This window comes from Argiope bruennichi, chromosome 7 (genome assembly GCF_947563725.1).
Source record: "Argiope bruennichi chromosome 7, qqArgBrue1.1, whole genome shotgun sequence".
NCBI classification, from domain to species: Eukaryota; Metazoa; Arthropoda; class Arachnida; order Araneae; family Araneidae; genus Argiope; species Argiope bruennichi.
In genome coordinates, this window is record NC_079157.1 from 101,651,275 (window position 1) to 101,677,570 (window position 26,296).

At 29.4% G+C, this 26,296-nt stretch overlaps 2 protein-coding genes across 4 annotated transcripts in view; one reads left to right on the forward strand and one right to left on the reverse strand.

Moving 5' to 3' along the window:
- The window catches only part of LOC129974967 (uncharacterized), a 123,015-nt gene that overhangs the window by 40,453 nt on the left and 56,266 nt on the right, over positions 1-26,296 (reverse strand). Inside the window, exon 1 of one of the 3 annotated variants that reach the window (XM_056087794.1) lies at positions 4,273-4,343. The exons of 1 other annotated variant lie outside the window; for it this stretch is intronic. The gene's annotated coding sequence lies outside the window, so the exon portion shown is untranslated. Of the gene's footprint in view, positions 1-4,272; positions 4,344-26,296 lie in introns of those variants that run through there. One more of the 3 variants, XM_056087792.1, reaches the window with a different exon arrangement.
- LOC129974969 (protein BTG2-like) lies at positions 23,000-25,625 on the forward strand. The gene has a single exon (XM_056087796.1). The coding sequence runs from the start codon at positions 23,467-23,469 to the stop codon at positions 24,028-24,030; it is 564 nt and encodes a 187-aa protein (XP_055943771.1). The 5' UTR covers positions 23,000-23,466; the 3' UTR covers positions 24,031-25,625.

The window sequence follows — 26,296 nt, forward strand, 5'->3', positions numbered from 1 at the left end:
TGATAAATTGCCATGTTCTAGACTTTCTGAATTCGAAAATATACATTTTTGGTTCAGTTATATTAACATTCCGCTTTTAAAGCAACACTAACGCTATTTTGGGACGGACTTCGTCATTTTGAACCACGATCATATAACGAGGATGACACCTGAACTTTACCCAAGGTCCACAATTTTTATGTAGGGGTGGGCAATAGCACATTTATTTCGGAATCTACAAGAACACTTTAAGAATACCACTTTTATTAATATTTTTTCTCTAAAATAACCTCCTTTGGGGGGGGGGCAATTAAATAATTATTCCGGGTCACAAATAATTCGGATAGTTTACAGTTCCAAAAGCAAGAATACTTTACTAACATTCGATAGATTGTATTCTTAGAGTAGATTGATTCATAACATTTGATAGATTTTATTTTGAGCAATAATTCATATACCCATGGAGGCGCAAACAAGTAAATTCATTTCAAAATTTAATTTTAATTTACATTTTTTGTGTGAATATTGAAATTTATTTACCTAACTCATTGCGTTATTCAATTATCGTCATTTCAAAGCAAATATATATATATATATATATTGTTACGAAATTTCCGTGGTTCTTTTGGTTAGTGGAAGTTATATGGTGTGGAGAACGCTCAATCAGCAGGTGGCAGTAGAAAAAGAAACAACGACGTTTATTTACACGAAGACTCAGAGGACAGCACAAAGACGGCAACTATATACGGCACAGAGAAGAAAATTATCTTCAGCTGCGAGAAGTGCAAACAGCAGCACACAACAAGACTCTGCTGCAGACAGTAGTGCAAAGTTTAGTTCAGTACTAGCTTGACTCCGTCGCTGCTCCGCCTATCTCTGGAAGGCCAGTTCCTTACCGTCGATTCCGACTACTCTCCACCGTCGATTCCGACGACTCTTCATCGTCGATCCCGACTACTCTTCGACTACCCTCTGGCAGCTGCGGCTGCCTCCTTTTATAGGTCTCGGGAGGCGGGGCTAGAAGCCTCTCAACCAATCAGAGTTCGAGGCATATCTCGGTTCCTACTGGACGGCTCTGGAAAATTCTCGATGTTTCGGGTATAATCTATTTTTGCGCCAAAGTCGCCAAGTCGCCAAATGGTCGCCTAGCTCATGGACCTCCGACGCGACACCCGGACTCCGTCTAATACAGATGACTGTAAAACTGTCTTTCTGATGATGGAACCAACTATGCTGGGAAGCTGCATCACAGATTCGTAACAATATATATATATATATATATATATATATATATATATATATATATATATAATGAAATAGGTTTATATTCATATATATATGAATAGGCGAAATATGTATCTTTTAAAAGAATTTTTTTTTAAGGTTGGCAGATTTTTATCCCTTTATTCGTAGTGTGGAAAAGTGCAGATTTAAGCATTTTTGCAGAGCTCGTGGCGCATTAATTAAATAATAAAGGTGGAATTGGATGAGGAAAAAGAGAATACTTTAGAATGAAGTTAATACGGGCTAAATTAAGATAAAAATTGGTAAAATTAACTAATATTTAATTTAGATTTAGAGATATCATTACATATATATATAATGTATACTCACTGATTTTATATACTCAGTATACGATAAAGTAAGAACTTTCAATGAAGCATGTAACTATGCTTGAATGAATCATTTGAAAAATATTTTTTAATATTCTAATACTTTTTTTTGCATAATATAGATTGAAAAATTGCAAATGGAATAAAAATATATCTATTAAAAGCCAAAAATGTTTTGAAAATTGGGAAGAGTTTTTTTTAAATAAATGTGTAAAGCAAAAATTTTCTAGCTTAGAAGTTTATGAAGCTATTTCTTAAATATTTCGCAAATAACTTACGAGATATACAACTTAGATCCAGAACTGAGAGATAAGCTGCATTTCTATCCAATCTTTAAATACTGGAGTTCCATTGATACCCCCCCCAAGAAACTTTTTATTTTTGTTTTAGTTTTATAAAACATTAAAACTACTGTAATATCTTTTTAGGGCCGCGGTGGCCTGGTGGTAAGGTCTCGGCATGTGAGCCGTAGGGTTTCAGGTTCGGGACCCGATTCTACCGAAGAATCGTCGTGTAAGGGGGTCTGTTGCACATTAAATCCGTCATGCCAAACGTCCTCCCGCTGGTGTGGTGTGGGGAGAGAGGTGCCAGCTCAGGTGTCGTCCTCGTCATCTGACCGCGGTTCAAAATGACGAGGTCCGTCCCAAAATAGTCCTAATGTGGCTTTACAACGAGACGTTAATATAACTAAATTAAACTAAAATCTTTTTAAATGAGCAGATCGCTTAGCAACAGTAGTTTAAAAACTGCAATACATATTAATATTCATTGTACCAAATTCGAACAAAGAATATGTTTTTATTATTTATATTTTTCATAAGAATATTTTTTATCAAGATTTATAATTTGAAAAAAAAAAAAAGTATTTAAAGATGTAAAGTAACATTAAAAAGTGTGTAAATACAAAATTGAGTGCAACGCTTCAAAACTTGAAAGTAGGAACAAAATGTAATCAAATTTATAAAGAAAAATGTTTCATCAAAATTCAGGTATTAAGAATATTGAATTAAAAAAAAATTGATATTTTTATTCCAAAATGGTGTTTGACTTAGTCCCTGATCAGGAAAGCCATCATTATTAAAACCAAATCCTGATATACCAGTAAATAAACTTTAGACTGTCGATAAATAGTTGAATTTAGTTCAAACACGCGCCGATGTCTGGCATTTTTAGAGATAATAAACTAAACTAAATGTTCAGCTTCAAAGCTGTATTCTTCAATAGCGGACACTTGTAATTCGATTTATATCGATACAATGCAGCATCTGTTTGGGAGCTGATAAAATAACGCGCCAAAATAAAATCGGCCGGATTACGGCATAAAATTTGTTCGCTTTCTAAACTAACGTCTTTTTCTGAATCAGTTTAGCAAACGCTCATAAAAAGCTACTGTTACCTTATCCCATTTTGTAGGTGTAGCTGTAACTATAACAGTGAATACACCCACCCTCAAATCCCACGTTGCGAAGTCTCTAGTTTACGACCCGGGATTGAAGGAAAATTGAGGTTTAAATAAAAAGAAGTTCCAGACTTTATTAAGTTTGTTACAGTCAAGAAAAAAATTTATCAGTCTTCAGTAAAATAGAAAAATAAATCTGTATAAATAAAAATTAAATTCATAAATAATTTGTTCACTGTTTCCAAGTATGAAATACTTTCTCAAAATTTTGTTGACAAATACTAGGAAGCAGATAAGTGATATTAATATTGATTTTGTGAAGTAATTAAATAGTAGTTAATTCTTTACTAATTACTACTACCAGCCAGCAGGTCCACATGGAATATTTGATTTTGGATAAATCGTTTAGATATAATTTCATATCCATGATTTTGCCAACTTAACATTAAAGAAGTGTTATTTTAACTGTCTTCCTTAAGCTCTGTTCATTGAGTACATGGACCTTTCTAACGGAAAACAGTCCCATGACGTCACAGTTTTATTGAAAACGCAAATGTCCCCTTTCTAAATTCCGCGATATTGTAACTATACTTTTTTATTCATTTTGTTTTATTCGTTTTTTTTTTTTTTTTTTTTTTCATTTTTTCGTTTTAACACAAACTTTCTTTTCTTAACTTACAAAAAAGGAAAAAAATCACACTGTTCAATATTTGATAAAACAATGAAAATGATTGAATTTTAAACCAACAATGTATTTGATTGTTAAAAATTAAACAAAAAGTCTTGGGAAAAAATTGCTATAAAAGAGAAAAAAATTGCACTATTATCAAATTAGTATCATTAAAAAGACAATTTTTTGAATTTTAAATCGAGTTAGAATGCATTTTTATGCCGTAATATTTTTGGAACTCGAAAAAAATTTAAAATCTACCGAAAAACTGTGGTGGGAAAACTTTAAAATTTCACTTTATCTTTAATTAATTAAAATTTCACAAAAATCGCCCCGAAATGCCAATTTCCACCCTCCTAAGTATATTTAAAAGACAAAACAAAGCACACATGCATTTATAACATTAATAAAGATTTAACTTTCAGTAGTTTAAAAAAAATACCTTATACACTGAGTTACAATGAAAAAAAAAAAGATTTTTCCATGCTTTTTATTATTTTTTATAGCTTATATTTCAAACCACAGTAATTCCATAACTTACTCAATTTATAAATACACATCGCAATTTTAATATTTAACAGTAGTAATTTTGTCTAGGGAACAAATCTTACTATTGTCGCCCCTAATGCTATCGCATCCTCTGCTATCTCCCAATCTTCATCACACAGCTGCAACATACCCCCAAACCCTCAAGTCTAATGAAAGACGATTTTCATATCCTTTCCCACAACTCATCATCCGGGACCTATTTCTAAGAAACAGCCGAAAACATCCCTAGGAGTACTTTCATTCTACGTCGCAGGCGAAGACCTTGATCTTGATCCTTCTTGTTGAAACCTTTCAAGGGCACCAAACGATTACGTGCGTCACAAAATGTGTAGGGCTTCGAGCTCCACGCTTCGTGCACGCATTAATAAAACGCTTTTTATAGAGAGCCTGTGGCATCTGTCTGAATTTGGCGAAGATTTCGTGTTGTTTTTCTTCAACGTAAATTTATGGAAGCAGTAAAATTTTGGTACTCTGCGGAATTAATGGACTGATTGGCACGGTGGTAAAACAGGGAAAAAAATGGCTAAGTTGTAAAAATATTATTATTATTTTAGTGGTAGTGTGGAAATAATCGTGTGTTTAATTCTCACGTGATAGAAAGTTGACTTTTTTTTATCAGAAAAAAAAAAAACAGCAATAAAAATGTTGACGTTTGTCGTGACGTTAATATTTGCCAAACGATAATTACACCAGTTTTGATATAAATACTATCTTTTAAAACCGGTATACTGAATTAGCTGTTAATCGAAAAGCAATCGTTATTAATACATATTTTTAATGAAATGGTATTAATTAACTGCAAATGAGTTTGATGGACATTCTGTTTTTGCAACTGAATTTGAAATTCCTAATTTTATGGAATTTATAAACATAATTATTTAATTAATTTGATTAATCGCGATTACAGTAGCATTATTTAGTACATCAAAAAATTGTTATGATTCTTTATTTCATTAGAAAACTTTAAATGTAACTTTTTTATTTTTGTGGAAAATATTAAGGCTTAGGAAATGACTTTTTATTTTTCTACAGAAAAATAAGGATTATTATAAGTTGTAGAATTAATTCCTGATAGCTTTTCAAAGTCTGAAATCAAAGATTAGTTTTCCTGAAGGTTGCCAAAGCTTTTCTTAAAATTTGGCATAATGTCTTGATCTCCAAGCTCAAGCTATTCAGTTTTTCGGCTCAAATAATCAAAAATAATACCATGTGATTCTCTTAATTTTTGATTACAAATAGAAAGTTTCTCTTCCCTCAAAACCTATCAAGAGCTGCTCTATTATCGCCCAAAGGGAAAGCTATTACCGCCAAAATTACCAGTACCAGTATCAATTTTCACCAAAAGTATCGCCAAATACTTTACATCTTATTTTCGTTAATGATATTTCTAAGACTCAACATTATCACTTAGCTGATGATACCGTAATTATGACCAAATATTGAATCATGATTAAAAGGCTTTAAAACTATAAACCGCAGTTATAGATGTCGTTCGATGCCTAAAGAATCAAACTTAATCCAAATAAATGTGCTTTCCTCTTTTTTCATTAAAAAATATGATTTGCCACCTTTAAATCAAATCCTATCAATCCGACTCTTGTGTTAGGGGATACAAATACATGGGGTTCTTGCTAGACTTTAAATTAATCTTCAATTCTACATCAATAATAAAGGTCAAGCGACTAACGTTTCTCTGAGTAAACTCAATGCTTGGAAAAGCAAACCAGCAATCAAACATATTTGCTTTACAAATATAGTCAAAGTTCGGATAACGAGCGTCTTCCATAACGAATGGTTAGTGAAACGAGCAAAATAAAATCTAATAAAATGACTCTCTAAAACGAATAATGTTTCGTAAAACGAGTTTCGAGGAGGAACCATTTCGTCATATACTGGATTTCCTTGTGTCAGTCTGTAAAGTTCATTTGTTTGAAAAGAGCCCTTATATTTACATGGAATTTTAAGCCAGATAGCGTTGTCGAACACGATTCCGAGGAGATTAACCAAGTGCTTGTCACGCCTTAATCGACGAATTGTGTATCTGGCCAAGATCATGACGTTAGAGATGGATAGCAATATCATCTATAGCCAAATTTACCGAAGAGCTTATGACGCTGCATTTTGTGTCACAGTAAAACGTTGCGGAGGAGATTTGGTCCTGAGAAAAGGAAATAATAGCCTCAGCACAGCAACTACCTTCCAGTGAAATATGGTAGATACTGGATGTATGGAAAATTATTCAATCATTTTAATCAGGCAGTAGCTATGCGCGGTGCAAATTTATCGAACAATAATGCTGTATGTCATTTTCGTCAAATTTCCAAACGTAGTCAAAGGCTAATGTCTTAAAACAACTTTCTTATAAAAACAAAAACTTAAAAAAAACAACCATATATTACAAATAATAAATGTCATTGCTGTAAATGTGTTTGAATTTTTTTCTTCTTTTGAATGGAAGGCATTGTTTTATTTTACATGAATTCCAACAAAAAAAAATTTTATTTCGCTTAGCGAACGCTTCACATTGCAAATAAGATTCGGGTACGAATTATGTCAGAAACAAACGAACGAATGTTGGAAAAAAATTCGGGAACGAGATATCATTTGAGCAGTCTTACACTATGGCTTCCCCGTTTGGGGATCAATAATCATCTTGAGATAAAGGAAATTGGAAATGTTTCAAAACTAGCAGTCAATACTATTTGTAAATGCCGTAAAAAAGACAGATGTAAGGTTTTACATGACGATCTTAAAGTCTAAATCTGTTACCTAGCCAAATTTTTCAAAAAAAAAAAAAAAAAAAAAAAAAAAAAATCAGATTTGTAATGAGTTTCTCTAGGATCACTCTGCTTATGATCCTTGGATTTCAACCTTCGAAAAAAGTTGTATGCCACTTGAAAACATTTATTTAGCCATTTTACTTAAGTAAAGAGAATACACGTTGTTTCTTCAAATAGCTGCAAATATAAATAACCTTTTTAATTTTTCTAAATTATTTCCAAAATAGCCAAAAAAAAAAAAAAAAAAAAAAAAAAAAGGTGCTACATTGTGCACGTTGCCAAAATTTACGAGAATTCTAAATTGCATGCAATTGTCCGCCAACTTTTTCCTCTAGTATAAAGAACCATTTCTTTTCGGATTCACGGCGCGAATCCTTTCCTTTTAACGATTTAAAACTTTTTTCTGTTTATAAATATTCTCACGAGAAAAACTTTCTCTTTTAAACCAAATCTCTTTTTACGAGGAACTGTTTCTAAGACAAAAATTCAATTTTTTTGTCCTCTTTTTAAGTAAAAACTAAAAGCTGTATTTAAATTGATAAAATTCTGATGTGATGGCGCAAGGTTCTCATTGAATCTACCTCATATCATAGATTCAAATAGAAGCTTGTCCGTTGTCAAATAATAAAGTCAAAATCAATGAATAAAAAATAATGCATCTGCATCACCTGACAAAATTGGAGTTTATTTTGATTAAGATAAAGTAAGAAGATATTTTTAATAGTTATATTCTACAAATGCTTAAGAAAATAGAAAAATAAAAATAATCTTAGTAAATATTTCATTCCAATTCGTTATCCTGAACACGAATTGTCTTGTCACGAATTGTTATGTAAACGTGCAGTCATTTTTCGTTTAAAATGGGTTTTTTTTTCTTTCTTTTTTTTTACAGAAAGTTTTGCTTTTACTTATATTTAAATAATTATTCTTATTTTAGTTATTTTTTTTTTAATTCGTTGAAATAACGAAATCGAAATAATCGTTTGGTCAAATTTATTTATTTTTAAACGACATTTGAGGATTTTCCACATTTATTTCTTGTATTTATTATTCTAATTTAATTTCATTTTCAAACTAGTCGGCTGCATTGTGGTCACAATATAAGATGATATCAAACTAAAATTAAATTTCGAATAATTCACCTATTTTTGATATGTAAAATTAATGAAAATCGGTTGCTAATCTTACTTTGATCGGTTAAACGTTACCTGTGCTAAAAAACTTGCAAGTTATGTGAAATAATTTGTTATCAAAAGAAAATTAAATATTAACTGTGTCAGATGTACAATTTTTGACGCTAAAACGTCTAAAGATGGAACGATAAAAACTTATTTAATATTTTTAAAAAATTAATAACTGCAGAAAAGCAAATAAATGATAAGCCCATTTTTCGCCATATTAAAATCGAAAAACAAATAGATAGAATTTCAAATTATAAAAATATTTAGATAGTAATAGTTCTTAGATTTAATCGTTGTTCTGAAAATGAAGTAGGACACTTTTTTAAAAAATAGGTGACATCATTTAAATATAATCTAAATTGCTATTTGAAAAGCAAGTTTTACTACGTAATTCAAATGAAATGGACGTATCCTTGAATTATCCACTGCTTTCAAAAAATATTTGCTATATTTCAAACAGTTTAACACGTAAATAAGCCGATTTTTTTTTTTTTACAGTTACTGCTTAACCTTACTTTTATCTTTTTTCTGTCAATTTAGATAACTGATTGAACAAATTTTTCGTTAAGAAATTCTAACTGAGCATGTTTAAATTAGGTATTTTTAACTAAAAATCAAGTCAGAATTAAAATTTTTTAATCATTTTTCCAATACTTCTTATATTGATTTAAGTATATTATCAAAAAAAAAAAAAAAATGTAGAAAAAATTCTTGCAGTGAAGAGTTAATATTCTTACAATTTTCTTAGCACATGTATTTCATTTAACACCTGTTCAAAGATTAAATTTTAATGTAAAAGACGATACATTTTTTTTCCACACAACGTATTTGCACTGGAACAGATAATGTCGAAATTTAAAGATACTTATGACAGCTTGTTTTTAATTCAGGCTTGCAACTTAAAAAGCCAATCCTTTGTGTTGTGTTGAAACTTATTTTTAAAAAAAATCTTGTAAAAGTATTTTGTAAGTTCGTCTTAATGTGTATTTGTAAGCACCCTTCGAAAATTTTGTTGGAAAAATTATTACGTCAAAGATAAAGTTAGCACTTTGATCCCAAAATCTTGCTGGGTTTTCATTTCTTGACATGTGCAAATGTGAAAAATGACACTATTTTTCAATGATAAGATACAGAAAGAATATTTATGATAAATATTTAAGTGTTCTCAAACATTCTGTCAGAATACGAAGTACTTTATCTCAACCTTTGTGACTGTTAAAACTTCATAACTTCCTTTAACGGAACAGCTGTTACTTGGTTTTCAGAGGCTTTGTTATTTCCAACTTTCAGAATTGCATAAACCAGCGGTTCTTAACCTCCTTCTATTTTAAATCCAACTTCCATAAGTTTGTTTCTCGGAAAAAAAATAATAATGATTAACTCAGAAACTGTAAACATGAGAAACAACTAATAATTTAACTTTTACGAATAAATAAATGTTCCATATAAATTTCCTTTATTTATTCCATTAAAAATTCTGTCTAAATTATCTTAACAAAAGTTTGTCCTTATTCTCAAATAATCAATTCAATTTATTCTTTTGCAAACGATATTTTAGACTCTTTAATAATGCAATGTGCATATATGCATAATAATTCTATCTATAGATCGTGAAATAAATTTTTTTTATCAATACGAATGAATTTGAAGACCAAAATTTCAAAATGTTTTATTATTCTTTTCGAAATTATTTCTGAGTAGCATTTTCTGATCATAACAAATTTCTGTTTGTAACTCAAAACATTCTGAGAACTTCTACCGGGAAAGTTGTTTAATCTTTACTTTAATATTTGAGATGATACAAAACATTTTCTTTCTTCCGTTTCTCATTGATTTTCCTCTTTCAGTAAATGAAACTAATTACGAATTCTGTTTTATTTTTTTTTATTTTGTTCATTATTCTTCCATCTATACTATATGCAGTTGCAACAAATCAGCAATTTAAGCAGAAGGTTTCTTATTTTTAATATCGTATGACTACTTATTAAAAATAATGAGTTTCTGGAAAATGGCAAGATATTCAGAAACGAATCTAGTTCGAATTGGACGTAAAAGAAGTAATTTGCTTTTTCAAAATGGCGCTGCTTTTAATATCTTCGTAGAAGGATTTCAATGCAGTGGATATAACGGCAACTTGAATTTTTGTAATAAAAAATGAGCAGATTATTTATTCATCTAGAAAAAGTGACAAAATGTATTTCAAAATAAAATTTGATTCCTTTTGAACTCGTTAAAATTTAATTTCAGTGATACAAGGCTCATTTTATTGGAGTAAGAAATTTAATCATTCTTATTTTAAATGCTGTAATATATTTCGGAAAAATTGTGGAAAAAGTTATCTATTTATAAAAACGTCATTAAAATGTGCTAAAAAACGTTTACAATTTTCGATTAAAATGTGCTAAATAATGTTACAAAAAAGTGTTTAAAATTCATTCAAAAAATTGTTAATTAAAAAAATTGCATGAAAATTGATATAACTGTAAAGCAAATGGCTTTAATTTTAAATTAGGATAAAAATAGTATTTTTGTGATAATATGCTTTGAAATTAGAGAGAATAAAACATTAAAATTGTGATTAATTTTTGATTAATTAAAATATAATTAATATCATGGAAACCTTTTTTTAGAGAGCATTTACTACTAAAGAAAAAGCTTTGTACCAAATTTGGTAGCTCTCAGTCCAACCATTACGCCTGTAGAGAATTTTTGAATAAATTTTGTATAATGGGATTTACAGATCCTCAGAAGGCCTAAAAAATCATATCAAAAATTGCAATCATGATACCAGATATTTCAAAATCTTAATAGAAACTTTGTTTTTTGTTTCTTTTTTTGGATTGAGGGAAATTTTTCGGTCTTCTTTTACTAGGAAAGTTTTTAAAAATTATTTCATTTTATAATAAAAAAAAAATCGTTAAAATTCAAATAATGATATGAAATTTCTTTGAAATAAAATAGTAACACTGGAAATACTTACTATTTATAAAATCTCTGTCTAAAAAAAAGAATTATAAATTTAGTATTTTCTTCGATTATTAGAAACACATGTATAACTCAACACTACATGTGAGATGCGTAATTACAAATCTAGGACCTGACACCAATCCTATTCGCGGTCCATTTCGCCTTATTCAATGGAATCGTAGTGTGCCGTTTTTTTCCTCATCAAAATCTCACCTAACAGCGGAAATTCATCGAAAAGAAGAAAAATTTCCTGGTTAATTGAAATTCGCGTAATTTCTCTTGTCACAAAGAACACTTTATGGGACATCCGGGTTAGTTTTGAAGTAAAAAATGTCGCGTATTGATTTTTATTCGTCTGTCTATAAACTTGAACGAATAATTTCGATAGCATCGTTTCTGTCATAAAATATACATATAAGAGGAGAGAATAAATAGCATGAATTTTATAGTCTATTCATACATTTTTATATGTATTTATTGCTGTTGAAATTCATTGTGTTTCGGCTGCAGGCTATTATTTTAAAAGTTGTCTTAAATCGTCTGCATGTTTAAAGTGTTTTTTTTTTTTCCTCTAAAAGAATATTCTTACTTTTTTTTTGTTGACTTAATTGGTTTCTTTTTTTTTTGTTGTTGTTGTTGTTGCAAGAATATTAAAAAAATCTATCGTTTGATGGATATTATGATTCTTAATAATATCTTTCATTCTTTTATTTACATTATATATTTTTATTTACAACATTTATTCTTTTATGTAAAACATTTAGAAAAACATATGGCTAAAAAATTTCTAAAACAGTTTTTTTCATGTGTTTTTATAATTTTAGAATATTTAATCACTGATTCTGACATTCTTTAAATATTTAATTTGTTATATAATGGTTAAGGTTAACTGTCAATGAGCTTTTCTCTCTTCGCATTCTCTTTAACTTGTAAAATGCAGATCTTTTTGCCTTTAGCTTCGTACTTTAGTGGTAAGAATTAATATGCCTTTTAGATTTATTTCTTTAAATCTATTTTGTCTCACATTTGGCATAGATCTACTGTTTTGGTCTCAACATTACATTCCTAATTTTATTTATATTGTTTGTTATGTTTACGAGTTACCGGTTTCACATGCTTACCAACAGGTCAATTATCAATACATCGTCATGTTTGGTCTGCAATTTTAATAATGGAACCAACTGACAAAATTTATTTAGCTTCTTTTTTTTTTTTTTTTTTTTTTTTTTGCGTTTTTGTGTATTGTGTTCATATACCCTTAGATATACAAAAATAAATAAATATCACCTTAATTATAAAAAGGCTTTTTCCCCCTTTGAGTTCAACAAGGTCTGAAATATAGATATACATAAAAATTTTGATTTTAATTTTTTTTCCATATGAAATTTTTTCCTTAAGGTATTTTTATATGAGAAAGTTAAAAAGAATATTCTTTTTTTCTTTTTTGAAGAACAACGCATTTACTTATATTTTTATTTAAAGATCTTAATAAAGTATGTTTTTTCCATATCAAATAAAAGAAAGACATTAAGATAAATATAAAAGTTACTTTTTACTAATTAGTGTTGAAGCTATGTTTAATACTATTTTTAAATTGCTGAAATATGCAACTTTATGTATCGCAATTGAATTACGTAAGTTTCTATGGCAACCAAATCTCTCTCTCTCTCTCTCTCTCTTTGAAAATTGTCTGCACGGAAAAATCGATTTTTTCCCCCGTTTTTTCTGTGGAATTCACTGAATACTTGTTTTTTATTCTTATTAATTAAATAACTCTCAAACAAAGGTTTTTGATTAATTAATTAGTATCAATGTTATAATTTTAGTGTAAAGGGGAAAAGGAAAAAAAAAATTCTTAATGAATAGTTATAAAAATCTATTAAGTCAGTGATTTTTATTAGTGTCTCTGTAATTGCATCTCATAAAGACTTTTCGAAGCATTTAATATTTCTCAGAACTGTTTGATTTTAAACATACTAATTAATAATTAATTAGTGGGATATATAAATGAATAATTTAACTAATGAGTAATACTAAGAAAATAAGCAAAGAGTAGTAATTTTTTAACTAAAGGGTTCGATGTTCGATTTGTTTGGAGGTCATTAACCGATAACTTGTTGATTATTGAAATCACAAAACGATTCTTGTAAAGAAATAAAAGAATACTCTCTTTTTTTATCCATTTTGTTCTCCTGTTTCTGATGGCGCAGCATTTAAAGGGATGTAAAATAATATCGCCTTGCAGCAAATCCTTTTGCAACTATTTGTTAGGTAATAACTAGCATTTACATAATCATTCATTAAAGCGAGAAATTCGATCACTTCCCATACGCAATATGCTGCTGCTCACATATCGAATTGAATTTAAGCACGTTTGTGCGAATACACATAAGAATTGTTCTTTTACAACCGCTGTAGACCAATCACAGTCAATTATATTTAGAATTTTGCGCCAAGCTTCGGATTCAGCGGCGTGTTTCAATGCCTGCGAAATTTCAGGTAATTGGTAAAGGGACTCTTTAGATTTTGAAAGCGAATCGCTCTGGATCGAGAAAAAATTATTTAGAAACAAATGGAATAGGAGCTAAAGAAGGAGGGAAATCAATGAAATTTTTCACTAAAAAGAACATCCTCACATATACTCACAAATCAACGTCTTTTACATTTTTCTCATATATATATGAAACGCAACATGCTACCTGGATGAAATTTGTTATGTGATATTTACTCCAGAGTTATCGATTTTTATTAAATTTTGAATGAAATGCAGTGACAAAAAGATTTAAACATGTTAAAACATGGACAGACGGACATGTTATTCGAACAAGGAAAGACGGGCATGTGTTTTTGAATTAACATGTCCGTCCGTCCGTGAACATGTTAACTGAAAAATATACTGAAGAAGATGAGGGGTTTTAATATATTATCTTTGTACTCAAAGTGCATTTATGTACTTAATTTTGGGTTGAATTATTCAAAGCGTAGGCTATCTATTTGTCCGTCTGTGTGTTACATGAACACGATAAATCAAAATCAAGAAATGAAATTTATAGTATATAAATATTTGAAAATAATTTAATATTAATTAGAACAAAGAATAGAATATATTAATGAGGATAAATAAAATTCGGTCTAAGGTCTTGACGATAAAATTTTAGATTTATATTATGAAATTTATGACTCAAAGAGTTCGCGGTATTCAAAATTCACAATCGATTATTTTCTAAAAACTACAAAACTAAACTCAAAACGCATCGTACTGTGTAAACGTATGAGAATGTCAACGATACTTTTTATGACAGAATTAAAAATATCTCGTAATATGGAAAAAAAATTTTTAATTTTCTAACGGAAATGAGAATGTATTAATAAGTGAAATCCGTAAAATTTTGTCAATAAAATTACAAGATTTTTTAAAATTTTTTTTAAAAAACTTTCTGTAGTTATTGTGACATTTCTCTATAAAAAAAAATCTATATTTCCATCCAGACACCATTTTACCATTAAGTAACAAAGGAGACAGTTTAACAGACTATTCCAGAAAGAACATATTACTCATGGCTTAGATCGATTTTACTTTCGCGTGTACGAAGTTATACAAAGAGTTTACAAAGAAGTTACACATTGGTAATCGTTAAGAAAAAAATTAACTCGTGACTTTGGCAAATCTCCACATTTTCAGGCCTTCCTCAGTCTGGAGAGCACGTTTTTTTTTTTTTTTTTTTTTGAATTATATCTATGAACACAATGACTCAAAATTACTTTGAGCTATACAGATGAAATTTGGTATTTGGACTTAACACGAGATGTGAAGAGTCCTATTAAATTGGGAGCGAAATCTAATTTTTAAAAAAGTCCGTCTGCCTGGCCGTCCGTACGAAAGTGAACATGATAACAACAAAAGTAAACAGCTGGATGGATAAAATTTGGAATACAAATTTGGCATCAAAATCACAGATCCATATCGAATTTTGGACCAAATTCATCAACCAATAGACCATCTATTGATCTATATATTCGCCTGCATGCAAAGGACTAATGAAAATAATAATGCAAAGAACTAATGAAAATAATAATGCAAAGGCTAATGAAAATAATAATGCAAAAGACTAATGAAAATAATAATGCAAAGGCTAATGAAAATAATAATACAAAAGACTAATAAAAATAATAATGCAAAGGACTAATGAAAATAATAATGCAAAGGACTAATGAAAATAATAATGCAAAGGACTAATGAATAATAACTAATGAACATAAGGACTTAAATAAATGAAAATTTGTGCACGATCTTGTTATTAGAATTGAAGTTTTATATGAAATTTTGATTTAAATCTGTCGATCAAGTTATGCATCGACCGAATAAGATAACCGTTAAAATAAGAACGAAACTGTTTAAAATAAGAACAAAAATTGAAAAAGATGTTCATACAGATAAGAAGTTGAGAACTTCACCAAATGCCTAAGTGTAAGTTTGAAAATTGATGGATATTGTTGCCACATTTTTGTTCAAAACTGGACAAATGATGTTTTAAAATATGATTTTGGAGTCTGGTCGCATAATTCCATTAACAGGTCTTCTTCGTTTAATAGTTTTCTTTTTATTTATGTAGTCCTCTTTTAAAGAATTTCTGGTCCTTTATTTTCGTTATCAATTTTTAAAAAGCAGTCCCTAGAACGAATTAAAAAAAAAAGTGGTTATGCGAATACCTGCTGTATAAGAAAATCTTGATTTTGCCATTTTGTTTAAAACTATTTTTAAATTTTATTTTTACACGAGATTCTGAATCCACTTGTATTGAAAGTTATCGACAATTAAATATTTCGTTATTTCAATCTGTCATGATATTTGTTGTTTAATAACTGCTTTTAAAGGGATTGAAGATCTGGTTTTGGTAGTTTGGAGAAGGCAAAAGATGCCAAAACTTGCATTGCTTACTGGGATTAATCTGGTCTTGTCCAACTACATTCTAAGTTAACATGGCGAATTTTGAGTTACACTTATTGTATATTTCTTTGCTTATGTCTTTTACAAAGAAATTACATTAGAGAGAATTTATATTCGAGAAAGCAAAATTCTCTAATGAGTTTTCTAATTCTCAACAACAGAAACAGCTTATCTGTACAGCTTCAATTAGTTCTGCTGCCAGTGCAGTTTGTCTTCAAGAATAATGACCCCATTTGGTGAAAGGGGAGAAGAAATCATTCTGACTAGGTGGTCGGTCATGTTCAACGTCCTGGCCAAAGTTCCCTCAAGGGAAGAGACGCCTGGTGTCTGTCCGTGGGGTCAGTCTCAAAGAACTGAGGGGGGGGGATCCCTGACAGTTAAAAGTTCATCAATCTTGCAAGTGAATGAGAAAAAGTCAGTAGCAGCGTTTTGTATCTTAATGGACCCTAACTAATTCTTCTTTTGTGACAGAGTTGAACGGTGTTTAAGCTGAGGTCATTTGGCGAGGACTCTGCTGAAAGGATGGACCAGCCTTCTGCGACAATGCGGTTCTTCAGGATGTCGCATGCGGGGCGTAACTGAACACAACCCTTTTTGAAAGACAAGTTGCGCTTTCAGTTTTGGTGCTTCACCCTTTTTGAAGGTTGCAGTCGAAGCTGAGAGGCAGGCAAATGCGTTCCAATTTTTTTACGTAATTCATGAATTTTGTATCTATGCAATAGTGAAAAGGATTTTCTTATTAAGAGTTCAAGTTCTGTAAGAGCATCATTTTTAAGATCAGGTCAGACCTTTTAAACGATAGGGCCAAGATTGAGAAACAGACGATTCGTTCCATTTTTTTTACATAATTATGCATAGGTGCATTTTTAAAAAGATGTTTTTTTTTTTTTTTTTTTAAAGTTTAATTATTGTATGGTTCAAAAAAGACTTCCCTTCTAGACCATGTCAGACTTTTTTGAAGGAAAAGAAAATTTGAGAATGAGAAGAAATTCGTTCCTTTTTTTTTAAACATAATTGTGTATTAATACATTATTAAATAGATGTTTATTTATTGGAAGTAAAAATTAAAAAAGGACATTATTTTAGACCATGTCAAACCTCTTCAGTGGAAAAAATATTTAGTAAAAAAAATACATTCCTTTTTTTTTTTTTTTTTTTTTTTTTTTACGTAATTCATGAATTTGTTCCAATACGATGGTGAAAAGAATTTTATTGAAGCTGAGAAGCCATTTTTAAAGGTTAGAACTGAGGTTGGAGAGACAGAAATTTTCATTTCATTCATTTTTTTTTTTACATAATTCATTATGTATGTAACGGTTATGTATTAGTACGTTATTAAAGAGCTATTTTTTCTATTTATTTTAAATTAAAATCCTAAAAGGATTTCTTTTCGGAACGATGTCAGACCTTTTTGAAGGAAAAAAAAAAGAATAAAAAGAAGAAAGTTCTTCACATTTTTTTACACATATTATTAGTACATTATTAAAGAGGTGTTTATTTATTTATTGGAAATTAAGATTTTTTTTTTTTTAAAAAAAAAGGACGTTTTTTCAAGAATGTGTTAAACCACTTCACAAAAAAAAAAAAAAAAGATATGAGAAGAAGATTTATTCTATTTTTTTTAACGTAATTATGAATTTGCTCCAATTTTTATTGAAGCTAAGATTCTGCATGGATTTCATTTTCAAGATAAGGTCAGGACTTTTTAAAGGTTATAAATAAGGTTTGAGAGAAAGAAAATTCGTTTCCCTTTTTTTTTTTCTTTTTTTGTTTTAATACATAATTGTATATATTTTTTAAAATTTATTTACTGGAAGTTAAGTTCCAAATGACTTATTTTCAAGACTGTGTCAGATTTGTTTGAAGGAAAAGAAGATTTGTTCAGTTTCTTATGAGCAGTAGTCTTTCGTCAATCCGGTTAAAGGTCTGACGGATAAACGAAAGTACTGAATAAGTAGAAGTTTATTTAAAAAAAAAAACGCATTTTATTACAAAAAGTAGTCTATGGCACATAAATATAAAATTATACAAAAATTATGAAACAGTAAATGTTTCAAAATATAAATTAAGTGATTAGCTAATAATTATGTTCTGAAAATATTTAAATTGTGATTGTTATCAAGAATATACGTAAAGTTCATCATGAAGTAAGTAAACATGGATTACAAATTTCATTTTTTTTTTTTTTTTTTTTTTGTCAAATATGGATCATTCTAAGTGTAATGTGCATTATTTATTTTTGCAAAAGCATGTCAATTCACTTAAAATTTTTTTGTTTATCTGACTTAAATCTTTTATTCGGTTCTTTTTAAATATTTATAAATATAACAGGGTCTTACCTTTTCTTTTACCTTTGCATTCTAAAATATAAAACTAATTCATTTAATTTTCATAAAATACAACGCATAAATATACTTTTGTAAATATTAAAAAGTAATAATTAACATAATTTTTTTAGAATATTTTTTTGATTGAATGGAATTGTAGCTATTTTATCAATTATTTTATGTAGTTTCAAAGTCTTTCATTCAAACATTTATATCATTTTAAGAATGCATTTGGAAAATAGTGTATTATTTATAAGCATTCTCGCTAATTTTTTAAATAAAGTATAATATCAGCAAGAGACAGTCAGTCTGACTGCCATAAGTGAAAGACAGGAAATGAAAACATCTGCCGTTAGGATAAAGATTACCATATGTTTTCTTTTCGGATGTATTAATTCTACGTAAGAATTATTTCATAAAAGGGATATTTTTTAAATATATTCTCAGCTTGTTCCATAATTATACAAATCATAAACTTGTATTGCAGCGTTATTTCTTTATGGGAATTTTAATTACTGTAACCTTGTCATTGCTGCAAATGATTAAAGCCAAAATTATCAGAAGCAAATAAAAGCGAATACTATTGATATAAGATTTACTACACATGGTCTGAAACGTGAAAAATAGTAAATAAAGCATAAACAAAAATAATTCAATTATTTTTTTAAATATGGAATCAGTTCTATCAAATTTAATAGTATTAGAATAGTTTGTTCGAACAAATCAATATTACGATTTATGAAGGAGCAATCTTTTTTATTCTGTAAAGAATTTAATATAACGAACATTCGGCTGCGCTTTATTTTGTGCTTTTGATTTTTTTTAATATGATTCTATTGAATCCTCGAATATTTGCCGAAATTCATCTTAAAACATTGATAGACAAATTATGGCAAGTAGACCAGTTGTGTACCGTTTAGAAGTACCATCAAGGTGCGTAGTGAGAAATTGCTGCAAAAACTATGTATTTTTAAGCACCTTAACCAAATAATAATAAAAAAAATAAGCACCTTTGTACATGCACACATATGTAAACATAAGTATTTTCCAAGCATAGGACATTTTCTATTTTACAATAATGCATAATTTTTATTGAATTTTTAAAAAAATATTTTTAGATGTGTATTCTTTAATTTTTTTCAATATTTCTTAAAATTTATAAATTATTTAGATGGATACATGATTTCTGAAAATGTCAACATCGATGAAGAAGCCTAACATGGCCAACTAGTTTGTATTTAATTTTTTTATATGTAACAACAAATAAAGTTTGACATAGCTGGGATGGAAAGTATCCTTCCCCCTTTACTAACTTGCTCTATTTAGAAATTTTAATTGTTTTCTTATAAAGCTAATAACTAAGGCTACCATCATAAGACTGGCAAAACTGTCATGAAATTGACGATAGTACAATGCCATGTTCTAAAAGAATTTCTTAAATCATGTTTTTAATAGAAAAGAATAGCAGCGTTCAGAAATGGTCAGTGTATAAGAAAAATTGTCTTATCTCTTCTTACTTCTAAAGTTTAGTAAAGAACTTTTTTTCGGACTTTTTTGCATGGCTATTCTTTTATTTTGAAGTAAAAGAATATTAATTCTTGTCCTAGTATTATATAGAAATATATTAACTTATATAGAAATTAGAAATACTGTATTTGTAAACAAAAAGCTATATTTAGAGTCAAATAATTCGCAAGGAACTCGTTCACAGCTTTAGTCACACTATTAAAAAAAATTTCTTTTAAAAATAATATCTTTTTTGCATTTTTATTGAATTTAATAATAAATTATGTTGGTCTTTTTTTGTTTGTTTGTTTTGTACCCCACTCTTAAAAGAATTTGCAGTTTCTTTCTTAAACTTAAGTGACCACATGCTCCAAATTAGCTAGGATGGTCAATCTTCCATTTTTTTTTTTTTTTTTTTTTTTTTTTTTTTTTTTTCTACTGACTGAATATCTTGTTTTTATCAACAATACAATTACACAACAAATAATAAAAAATAAAAACAAAACAAAATTTATTTAAAAAATAATTTCTGAAATATTTTCATTCCAACACTTATACAGAATACGGTCATCAATTTAATTATGATGACCATACTTCCTGAAATGGACAAAATTTCCCCGTATTTTTACAGTTTGCCTACCAGTGACGGATTGAAAAAATTGTTCCAGATTGGTCAAAATTTTAATTAAATGTTTTGGACTGTCTTGAATTTAATTTATAAATACATATCTAATATTTTAAAAAATAATAAATGATTTTTTTTAAAAATTGTGCTATTGAAGAATTCTAACTCTCAGCTTTTTTGTATATACTATATAATCAACACAACGTATTGATATGGAAAGAGTCATCTCTTTTATTTCATCTGCTTTTTTTAAATAGTCATCCATTTCATTGTTTTGGAATTTTTATTATTTTATTTATATAAATATATCGTTTGGCTACTGGCAATACCTCCACACAACTCCCTTTAACCAGTATATGAATTATTCGTTCAGATTGAAGTGTAGTGTAGCACTTATTTTGAATTAATCAGTATGAAGAATATATTAGTAGAATTTTTTTCATCAATAGAATTTTTTTCATCTCTTTTTCTTGTATTTTCATACCTAATTTGATACAACCCAAATGTTGTTTTATTATTTATAACTCCACAGCCTACATCTCTATCTGAAAACTATTGCTCTAAGTTGTTCATTTTGGCATTTGAGCGCTCGGCCCTGAAATTCAGAAAATCTAATCATTAATAACTTAAATCTAAAGAAACAAAAAAAAGTATTATTACGTATAATTGTAAACATAAACAAAACTAACAACAAAAATAAACCCAACAGAGAACGCTTTTCTAACAATCCAATATAAACAGTCTCTTGTTAAGTTAACAGCATCAACAAAGTATACAAAAATTGACAGAACAAACATTTGATAATATATAAGTAGCTGTAAGTTCCAAGTATCGCTATCGTAATAAATGCAAGAAGAATTTTGTCAATTTTCAGAAATTTCATCTACTTATGTCACCACACATCATTTTTTTTCTAACATCTGATACATACAAGAACTCTTTTTAAAAAAATTAATACCATTCTTCTTCTAAAAGTTTGAATACAATCACGGTTTCAGATATGTTATTAGTTTATACGAAGTATTTTTCAAACAAAACTGCCAAAAATTTCAAATGAATGTACGACAATTCACAAAACAAGCCATAAAACATTCAATCAGAAAATGTGACAAATTGAACTCGTTCAATTTCAGTAAGACTTTTTTACTAAAGATTCATAAAATTCTCTATATATTGCAACATCAAATTTCTGCAATAAAACTGCAAATATGATTTAAATGAAATATTTTAAAAAAATAAGAGAAAAAGAGAAAATTTATTGAAATTTGAGTATTTTTGAAAAACGCCAATTCTTATTTGACCAACTTCATTCTTTCTGCTCTTATCCATTCTAAATAACTCCATACTAGGTCTATTAGGAGCCACCCCAAGAATGACATTTCCCCCCTTCTAGTCTTCTTAGCAGATGGCAGTAGAAAGATTTCCTTCCCTGAACCCTAGGGGGTTTATGTATCTTCCCCACACCCAGGTTACTGACCTGTGAACCATTCAGGGGAAGTTTGACAATAACAATAACTAAAGAAAAAGTAAACAAGCGTATTTGAAAAACGAAAAGAAGTAATCTGCATACATATAATTCGAAAATTCAGAAAGAATATAAACAGATCTAAAAGATTATGTTTTTAAAGAACACTATAATAAAAATAGAGGAACTCAATACTTTAATAAAATATTTTTGTTTTTGTTTTTGCTGAAAAATAAGAACTATTCATCAAAAAAAAAAAAATTCAATACTTTTAATGAATAAATTTTCGTTTTCACCGAAAAATAAGAACTATTAATAAAAAAAAATATTTTATCATATAATCGGAATCTAGAACAATTCAAGCGCTTTTCATTAAAAATCGTCAAAATAAAATTAAATATTCACATTGCATACAGAAATATTTACAATCCGATCTTTAATTAATTCATCGAAACAGTGTGAAATAAAAAAATAAGAATGCGGACGAACGGAATTACAATTCCTGAAAATCAATCAAAATATCAGACTTTTCTTCTAAAATTCGGTTATTTCGGAAACGCCAACTCAGATTTAATTTTTGCTAATGATATATTTTAAAACAATAGATTTCAATTGGATACGCTATTATGACAGGACTTTAATTTAAGCTTTCTTGTGAAAAAGTTCCGAAAATTTTTTCGACAGAAAGAAAGAAATCCCATCACCATGTTCTTCCTTCGGGATCTCGATTTTTAATAACCGTTCTCTCGCGAAGTGAATCTACGGCCGAAGAACCAGTTTGATCCAACCACAAGCCTAAACAAACCTTTTAGTTACACAGCTGATCTATACAGATCATTGCACAGGCTACGCTCGTCACACCATCAATGTGTTTTGACGCAACGACCAATGGGAGCGCACCCTCTAGAATTATGGTGCTCGCTGATTGGTTGCCATGTGACGTCACGATGATGTTGACGTTGGCAAAATTCGTGATAGGAGAGAAGCGATCTCGGAATATAAAGTTAGTGTGTACGAAGCGCTCGTTCGTGAAAGACTGTCAGCGGAGGTAAGCGGGGCTCAGGTCCCTAGCTGTAAAAGGTTTAACATCCGGAGTGTGGACATTGGCTGTGATAATTTAGCTTTTCTACCAACATTTTTGTTCGTTTTTTATCTTAAGTTCTCATCATCCAAAGAGCATCAAAATATAAAATCCCAGAAAATCCTTTACGATAGTCATTCGTGCCACATAAGAAGTTCTTTCCTGAAAATTGAGGACGACGCCATATTTGAAAGTCTGTCTCTTCGACTAGTCAGTTGTTACCATCGACGGGTGTTGTTTCTTGTGTGCGTGCGTGTTTGTGATTTTCTTGCCGCTTCTCAAAAAGCAAATCTGGAGTGATAGATTTGTTTCGTTGTGATAAAAAAAAGCAGCAGCAACCATTCATTTCTTCGTGAATAAAGATCGAACTGGAATCATGGAAATAGAAAGCGCATCGACTTTTTTGGCTAACCTCCTAAGGTTGGAAAATCGTCAGATCAAAATCGCCAGGGTCGAAATGTTCCGACGTACCTTGGAAGAACTTCTAAGGCACCATTACCAACACCACTGGTTTCCAGAAAAACCCTGCAAGGGATCGGGATATCGTTGCCTTCGAATCAACCACAAAATGGACCCTCTTATCGCAAAAGCTGGTGATGTTTGTGGTTTTAACGAAGCAGATCTTCGAAAGCTTCTGCCGAACGAGCTCACGATGTGGATAGACCCCCAAGAGGTGTCATATCGCATTGGTGAGAATGGTAGCATCTGCATTCTGTACGACGGCAAGCTGAACGAATTTTCACCCGATATCAACAACAAGTACCACCACCTCCAGTACCAGCAGCCTAGTACCATCAGTACCTCAACGTACTCTCCCGTGTCCAATAGCAGGTACCATGGGTGTAAGGAAAGTGCGCGTGGTAATCTCTCGTGGGATAACTATGTGTCCGATTCCCGAAATCGTGGTATGGAACAATTTGCGGCTTACGTTTCCAGCTAAAATGGATGGAAAATTTTTTACCAACCGGAGCTGAAAAACGGATATAAAATGGGTTTTAACAGTCCACTTCTCCAGCCAAAATATTTAGGCGTACCAAGTGACGCTGATAGCAATGTGATCTTATTTTTTTTTTCTTTCTATTGGAGTATTTAAAAAAAAATGGATTTAAAAAAAAGGTAAAGCATTACGTTCTCATGTATTATATACCTTTTTTTTAACGTAAAATTAATATTTGAAGCAATCATTGTTGTAAGTAGATATCATTTTATGTACTAAGATTTTCTTTTTCTTATGTCATGGGGAATTTTTTGCGGGACCACCGGTTAAATGAATCTATTCCAACACCGTTGGCTTTCCGTCGATTAAAAGTTACCCAGCATCGGACTGCCAACTTAGATGACGACCTGGATTGTAATAGAAATGTTGACTTTTTTTTTTATTTCACCGTCCGAAGTTATGTTTCCATGGAACATTATTTTGAAACTACAGTAGTGAGAATGGCGTGATTTAAAAAAAAAAAAAAAAAAACTGTTTATCACTGTGATCAATATATGCCCACCTATTACGAAGCTCTCTGTTGTGTTATTAAAAAAAATAATAATGGAGCTTAGTAAAGATTTAAGACAGGCCATTTTTAATTTTCCTCTTCCTATAAATGCTACTAACCATCTCTGTTGCTTAACTGTCTTCTGTCCTATGAAGCAACAATGCTTAAATATCTATGCAAATTTCTCTCATCATAATGTCATGCAATTTTTAAGTTTCAAAGTCAAATCAGTTTTTGTGTATAAATGACCGTTAAAATAATCGAATTTTGACTTGTATTTTTCCTCAATGTGGGTATTACATTTTGTTGCTAGTCTTCCTTCTATTATGACATGATGCACAATTATTGAAATGTCATAATTGTAAATTTGTTGTAGGTTTTTGTTATAGGCTTATTTGATTTGTCAATGTTTTAAATGAATTTTTTTTAAAAAAAAGTAAGAGTTTTTAAAACTTGGTTTAATATTTTTGAAACATTTTTGTCATGAATGTATTTTGCTTCTAAATAATCAATTCTGTGTATATCATCTTATTCATAAATGACATACGTTGTGCCACATTAAATACCCTTTGGATGAAAAAAAAAATGTAAAATAATGACTAAAGTCCTATTTTTAAAGGCATTGTAATATATTTAATTGTTGAGTATTTACAGTACAATTTTAAATATTATATATAGAAAACTTCCAAAGGGTATAGCATTTTAAGGATGTCATTTGTAAATGAGAAATATACGGCATTGTTGCAATATCAGTATCGCCAGGTTGCGAAAAATGATAAAATTTTCTGATTTGTATATTTTCTATTTAAGCTTTTTAATTTCTTTTCCTGTTAAAAAAATTAATTCTGATTATCTTAATTGTTTCTGTTTTGCCATTTAACTACTACTGTAGGGTTTACTATTTCTATTCTTTCTGGATTTCCATTGAGCTGGCTGTCCTCTGTACAAGTCATCCTGTACAAATATTTGTAAAAAGTTATTTTATGTCTGTACAGTGATGTTATATAGAAGTTTTGTACAGTGACTTAATAAAAGTACATGCAGCATATGCTCCTGTTTCGTTATTGGCTTTCTTAATCAATTTTTTGTTTTTAGATGCCTGGAAATTCCATTTATAAAAAAAAGAATAACTTTATCCTAATTTAAATCTTTTATTTTTGAAGAAGTAAATTTAAAATTTTAAAAAATTATATATAGAAAATTTTTGATTTTTTTTTTTTTTTTAATATCTTTTGTTAAACGTTCTAAATAAGTAATTAATCGTAATTGCATTCCCCCTCCTGTACCATGGAGGACTGGCGATAAAGGTAAGTGTTTTACTTGCAGAATTTCATGACGATATACTGAGTACTGTTTCAAAATCGGGAGTTGCGGAAAAATGGTATAAATTTCGAACAATAAGTGAATCTTTCATTTTGCTGTTTAAAAAATGTGTGTAGTTATGGAAGCAAGTGCTAGTTGATGTGAAATATAAAAATGATTTTATAGCTTTTATTAAGAAATTAAATTATCTTTTGTAAAAATATAAGTATTTCCCGATTTGGAATATATAGAAAGATTTAAAATTCATATTTTAAGATAAATTTCACGACTTACGATTAAAACAATTTAATAAAATACAATTCTAAAACTTGTTATTTTCCAGATTAAAATTTTTCAAAATGTGGATCTCGGGATTTAAAGTAACCAAGAACAACTTATTTTACAAATTTTTTTAAG

Bases quoted from the DNA above. Each gene is read 5' to 3' on its own strand.
- LOC129974969 (XM_056087796.1), top strand. From the start codon at position 23,467: ATGGAAATAGAAAGCGCATCGACTTTTTTGGCTAACCTCCTAAGGTTG.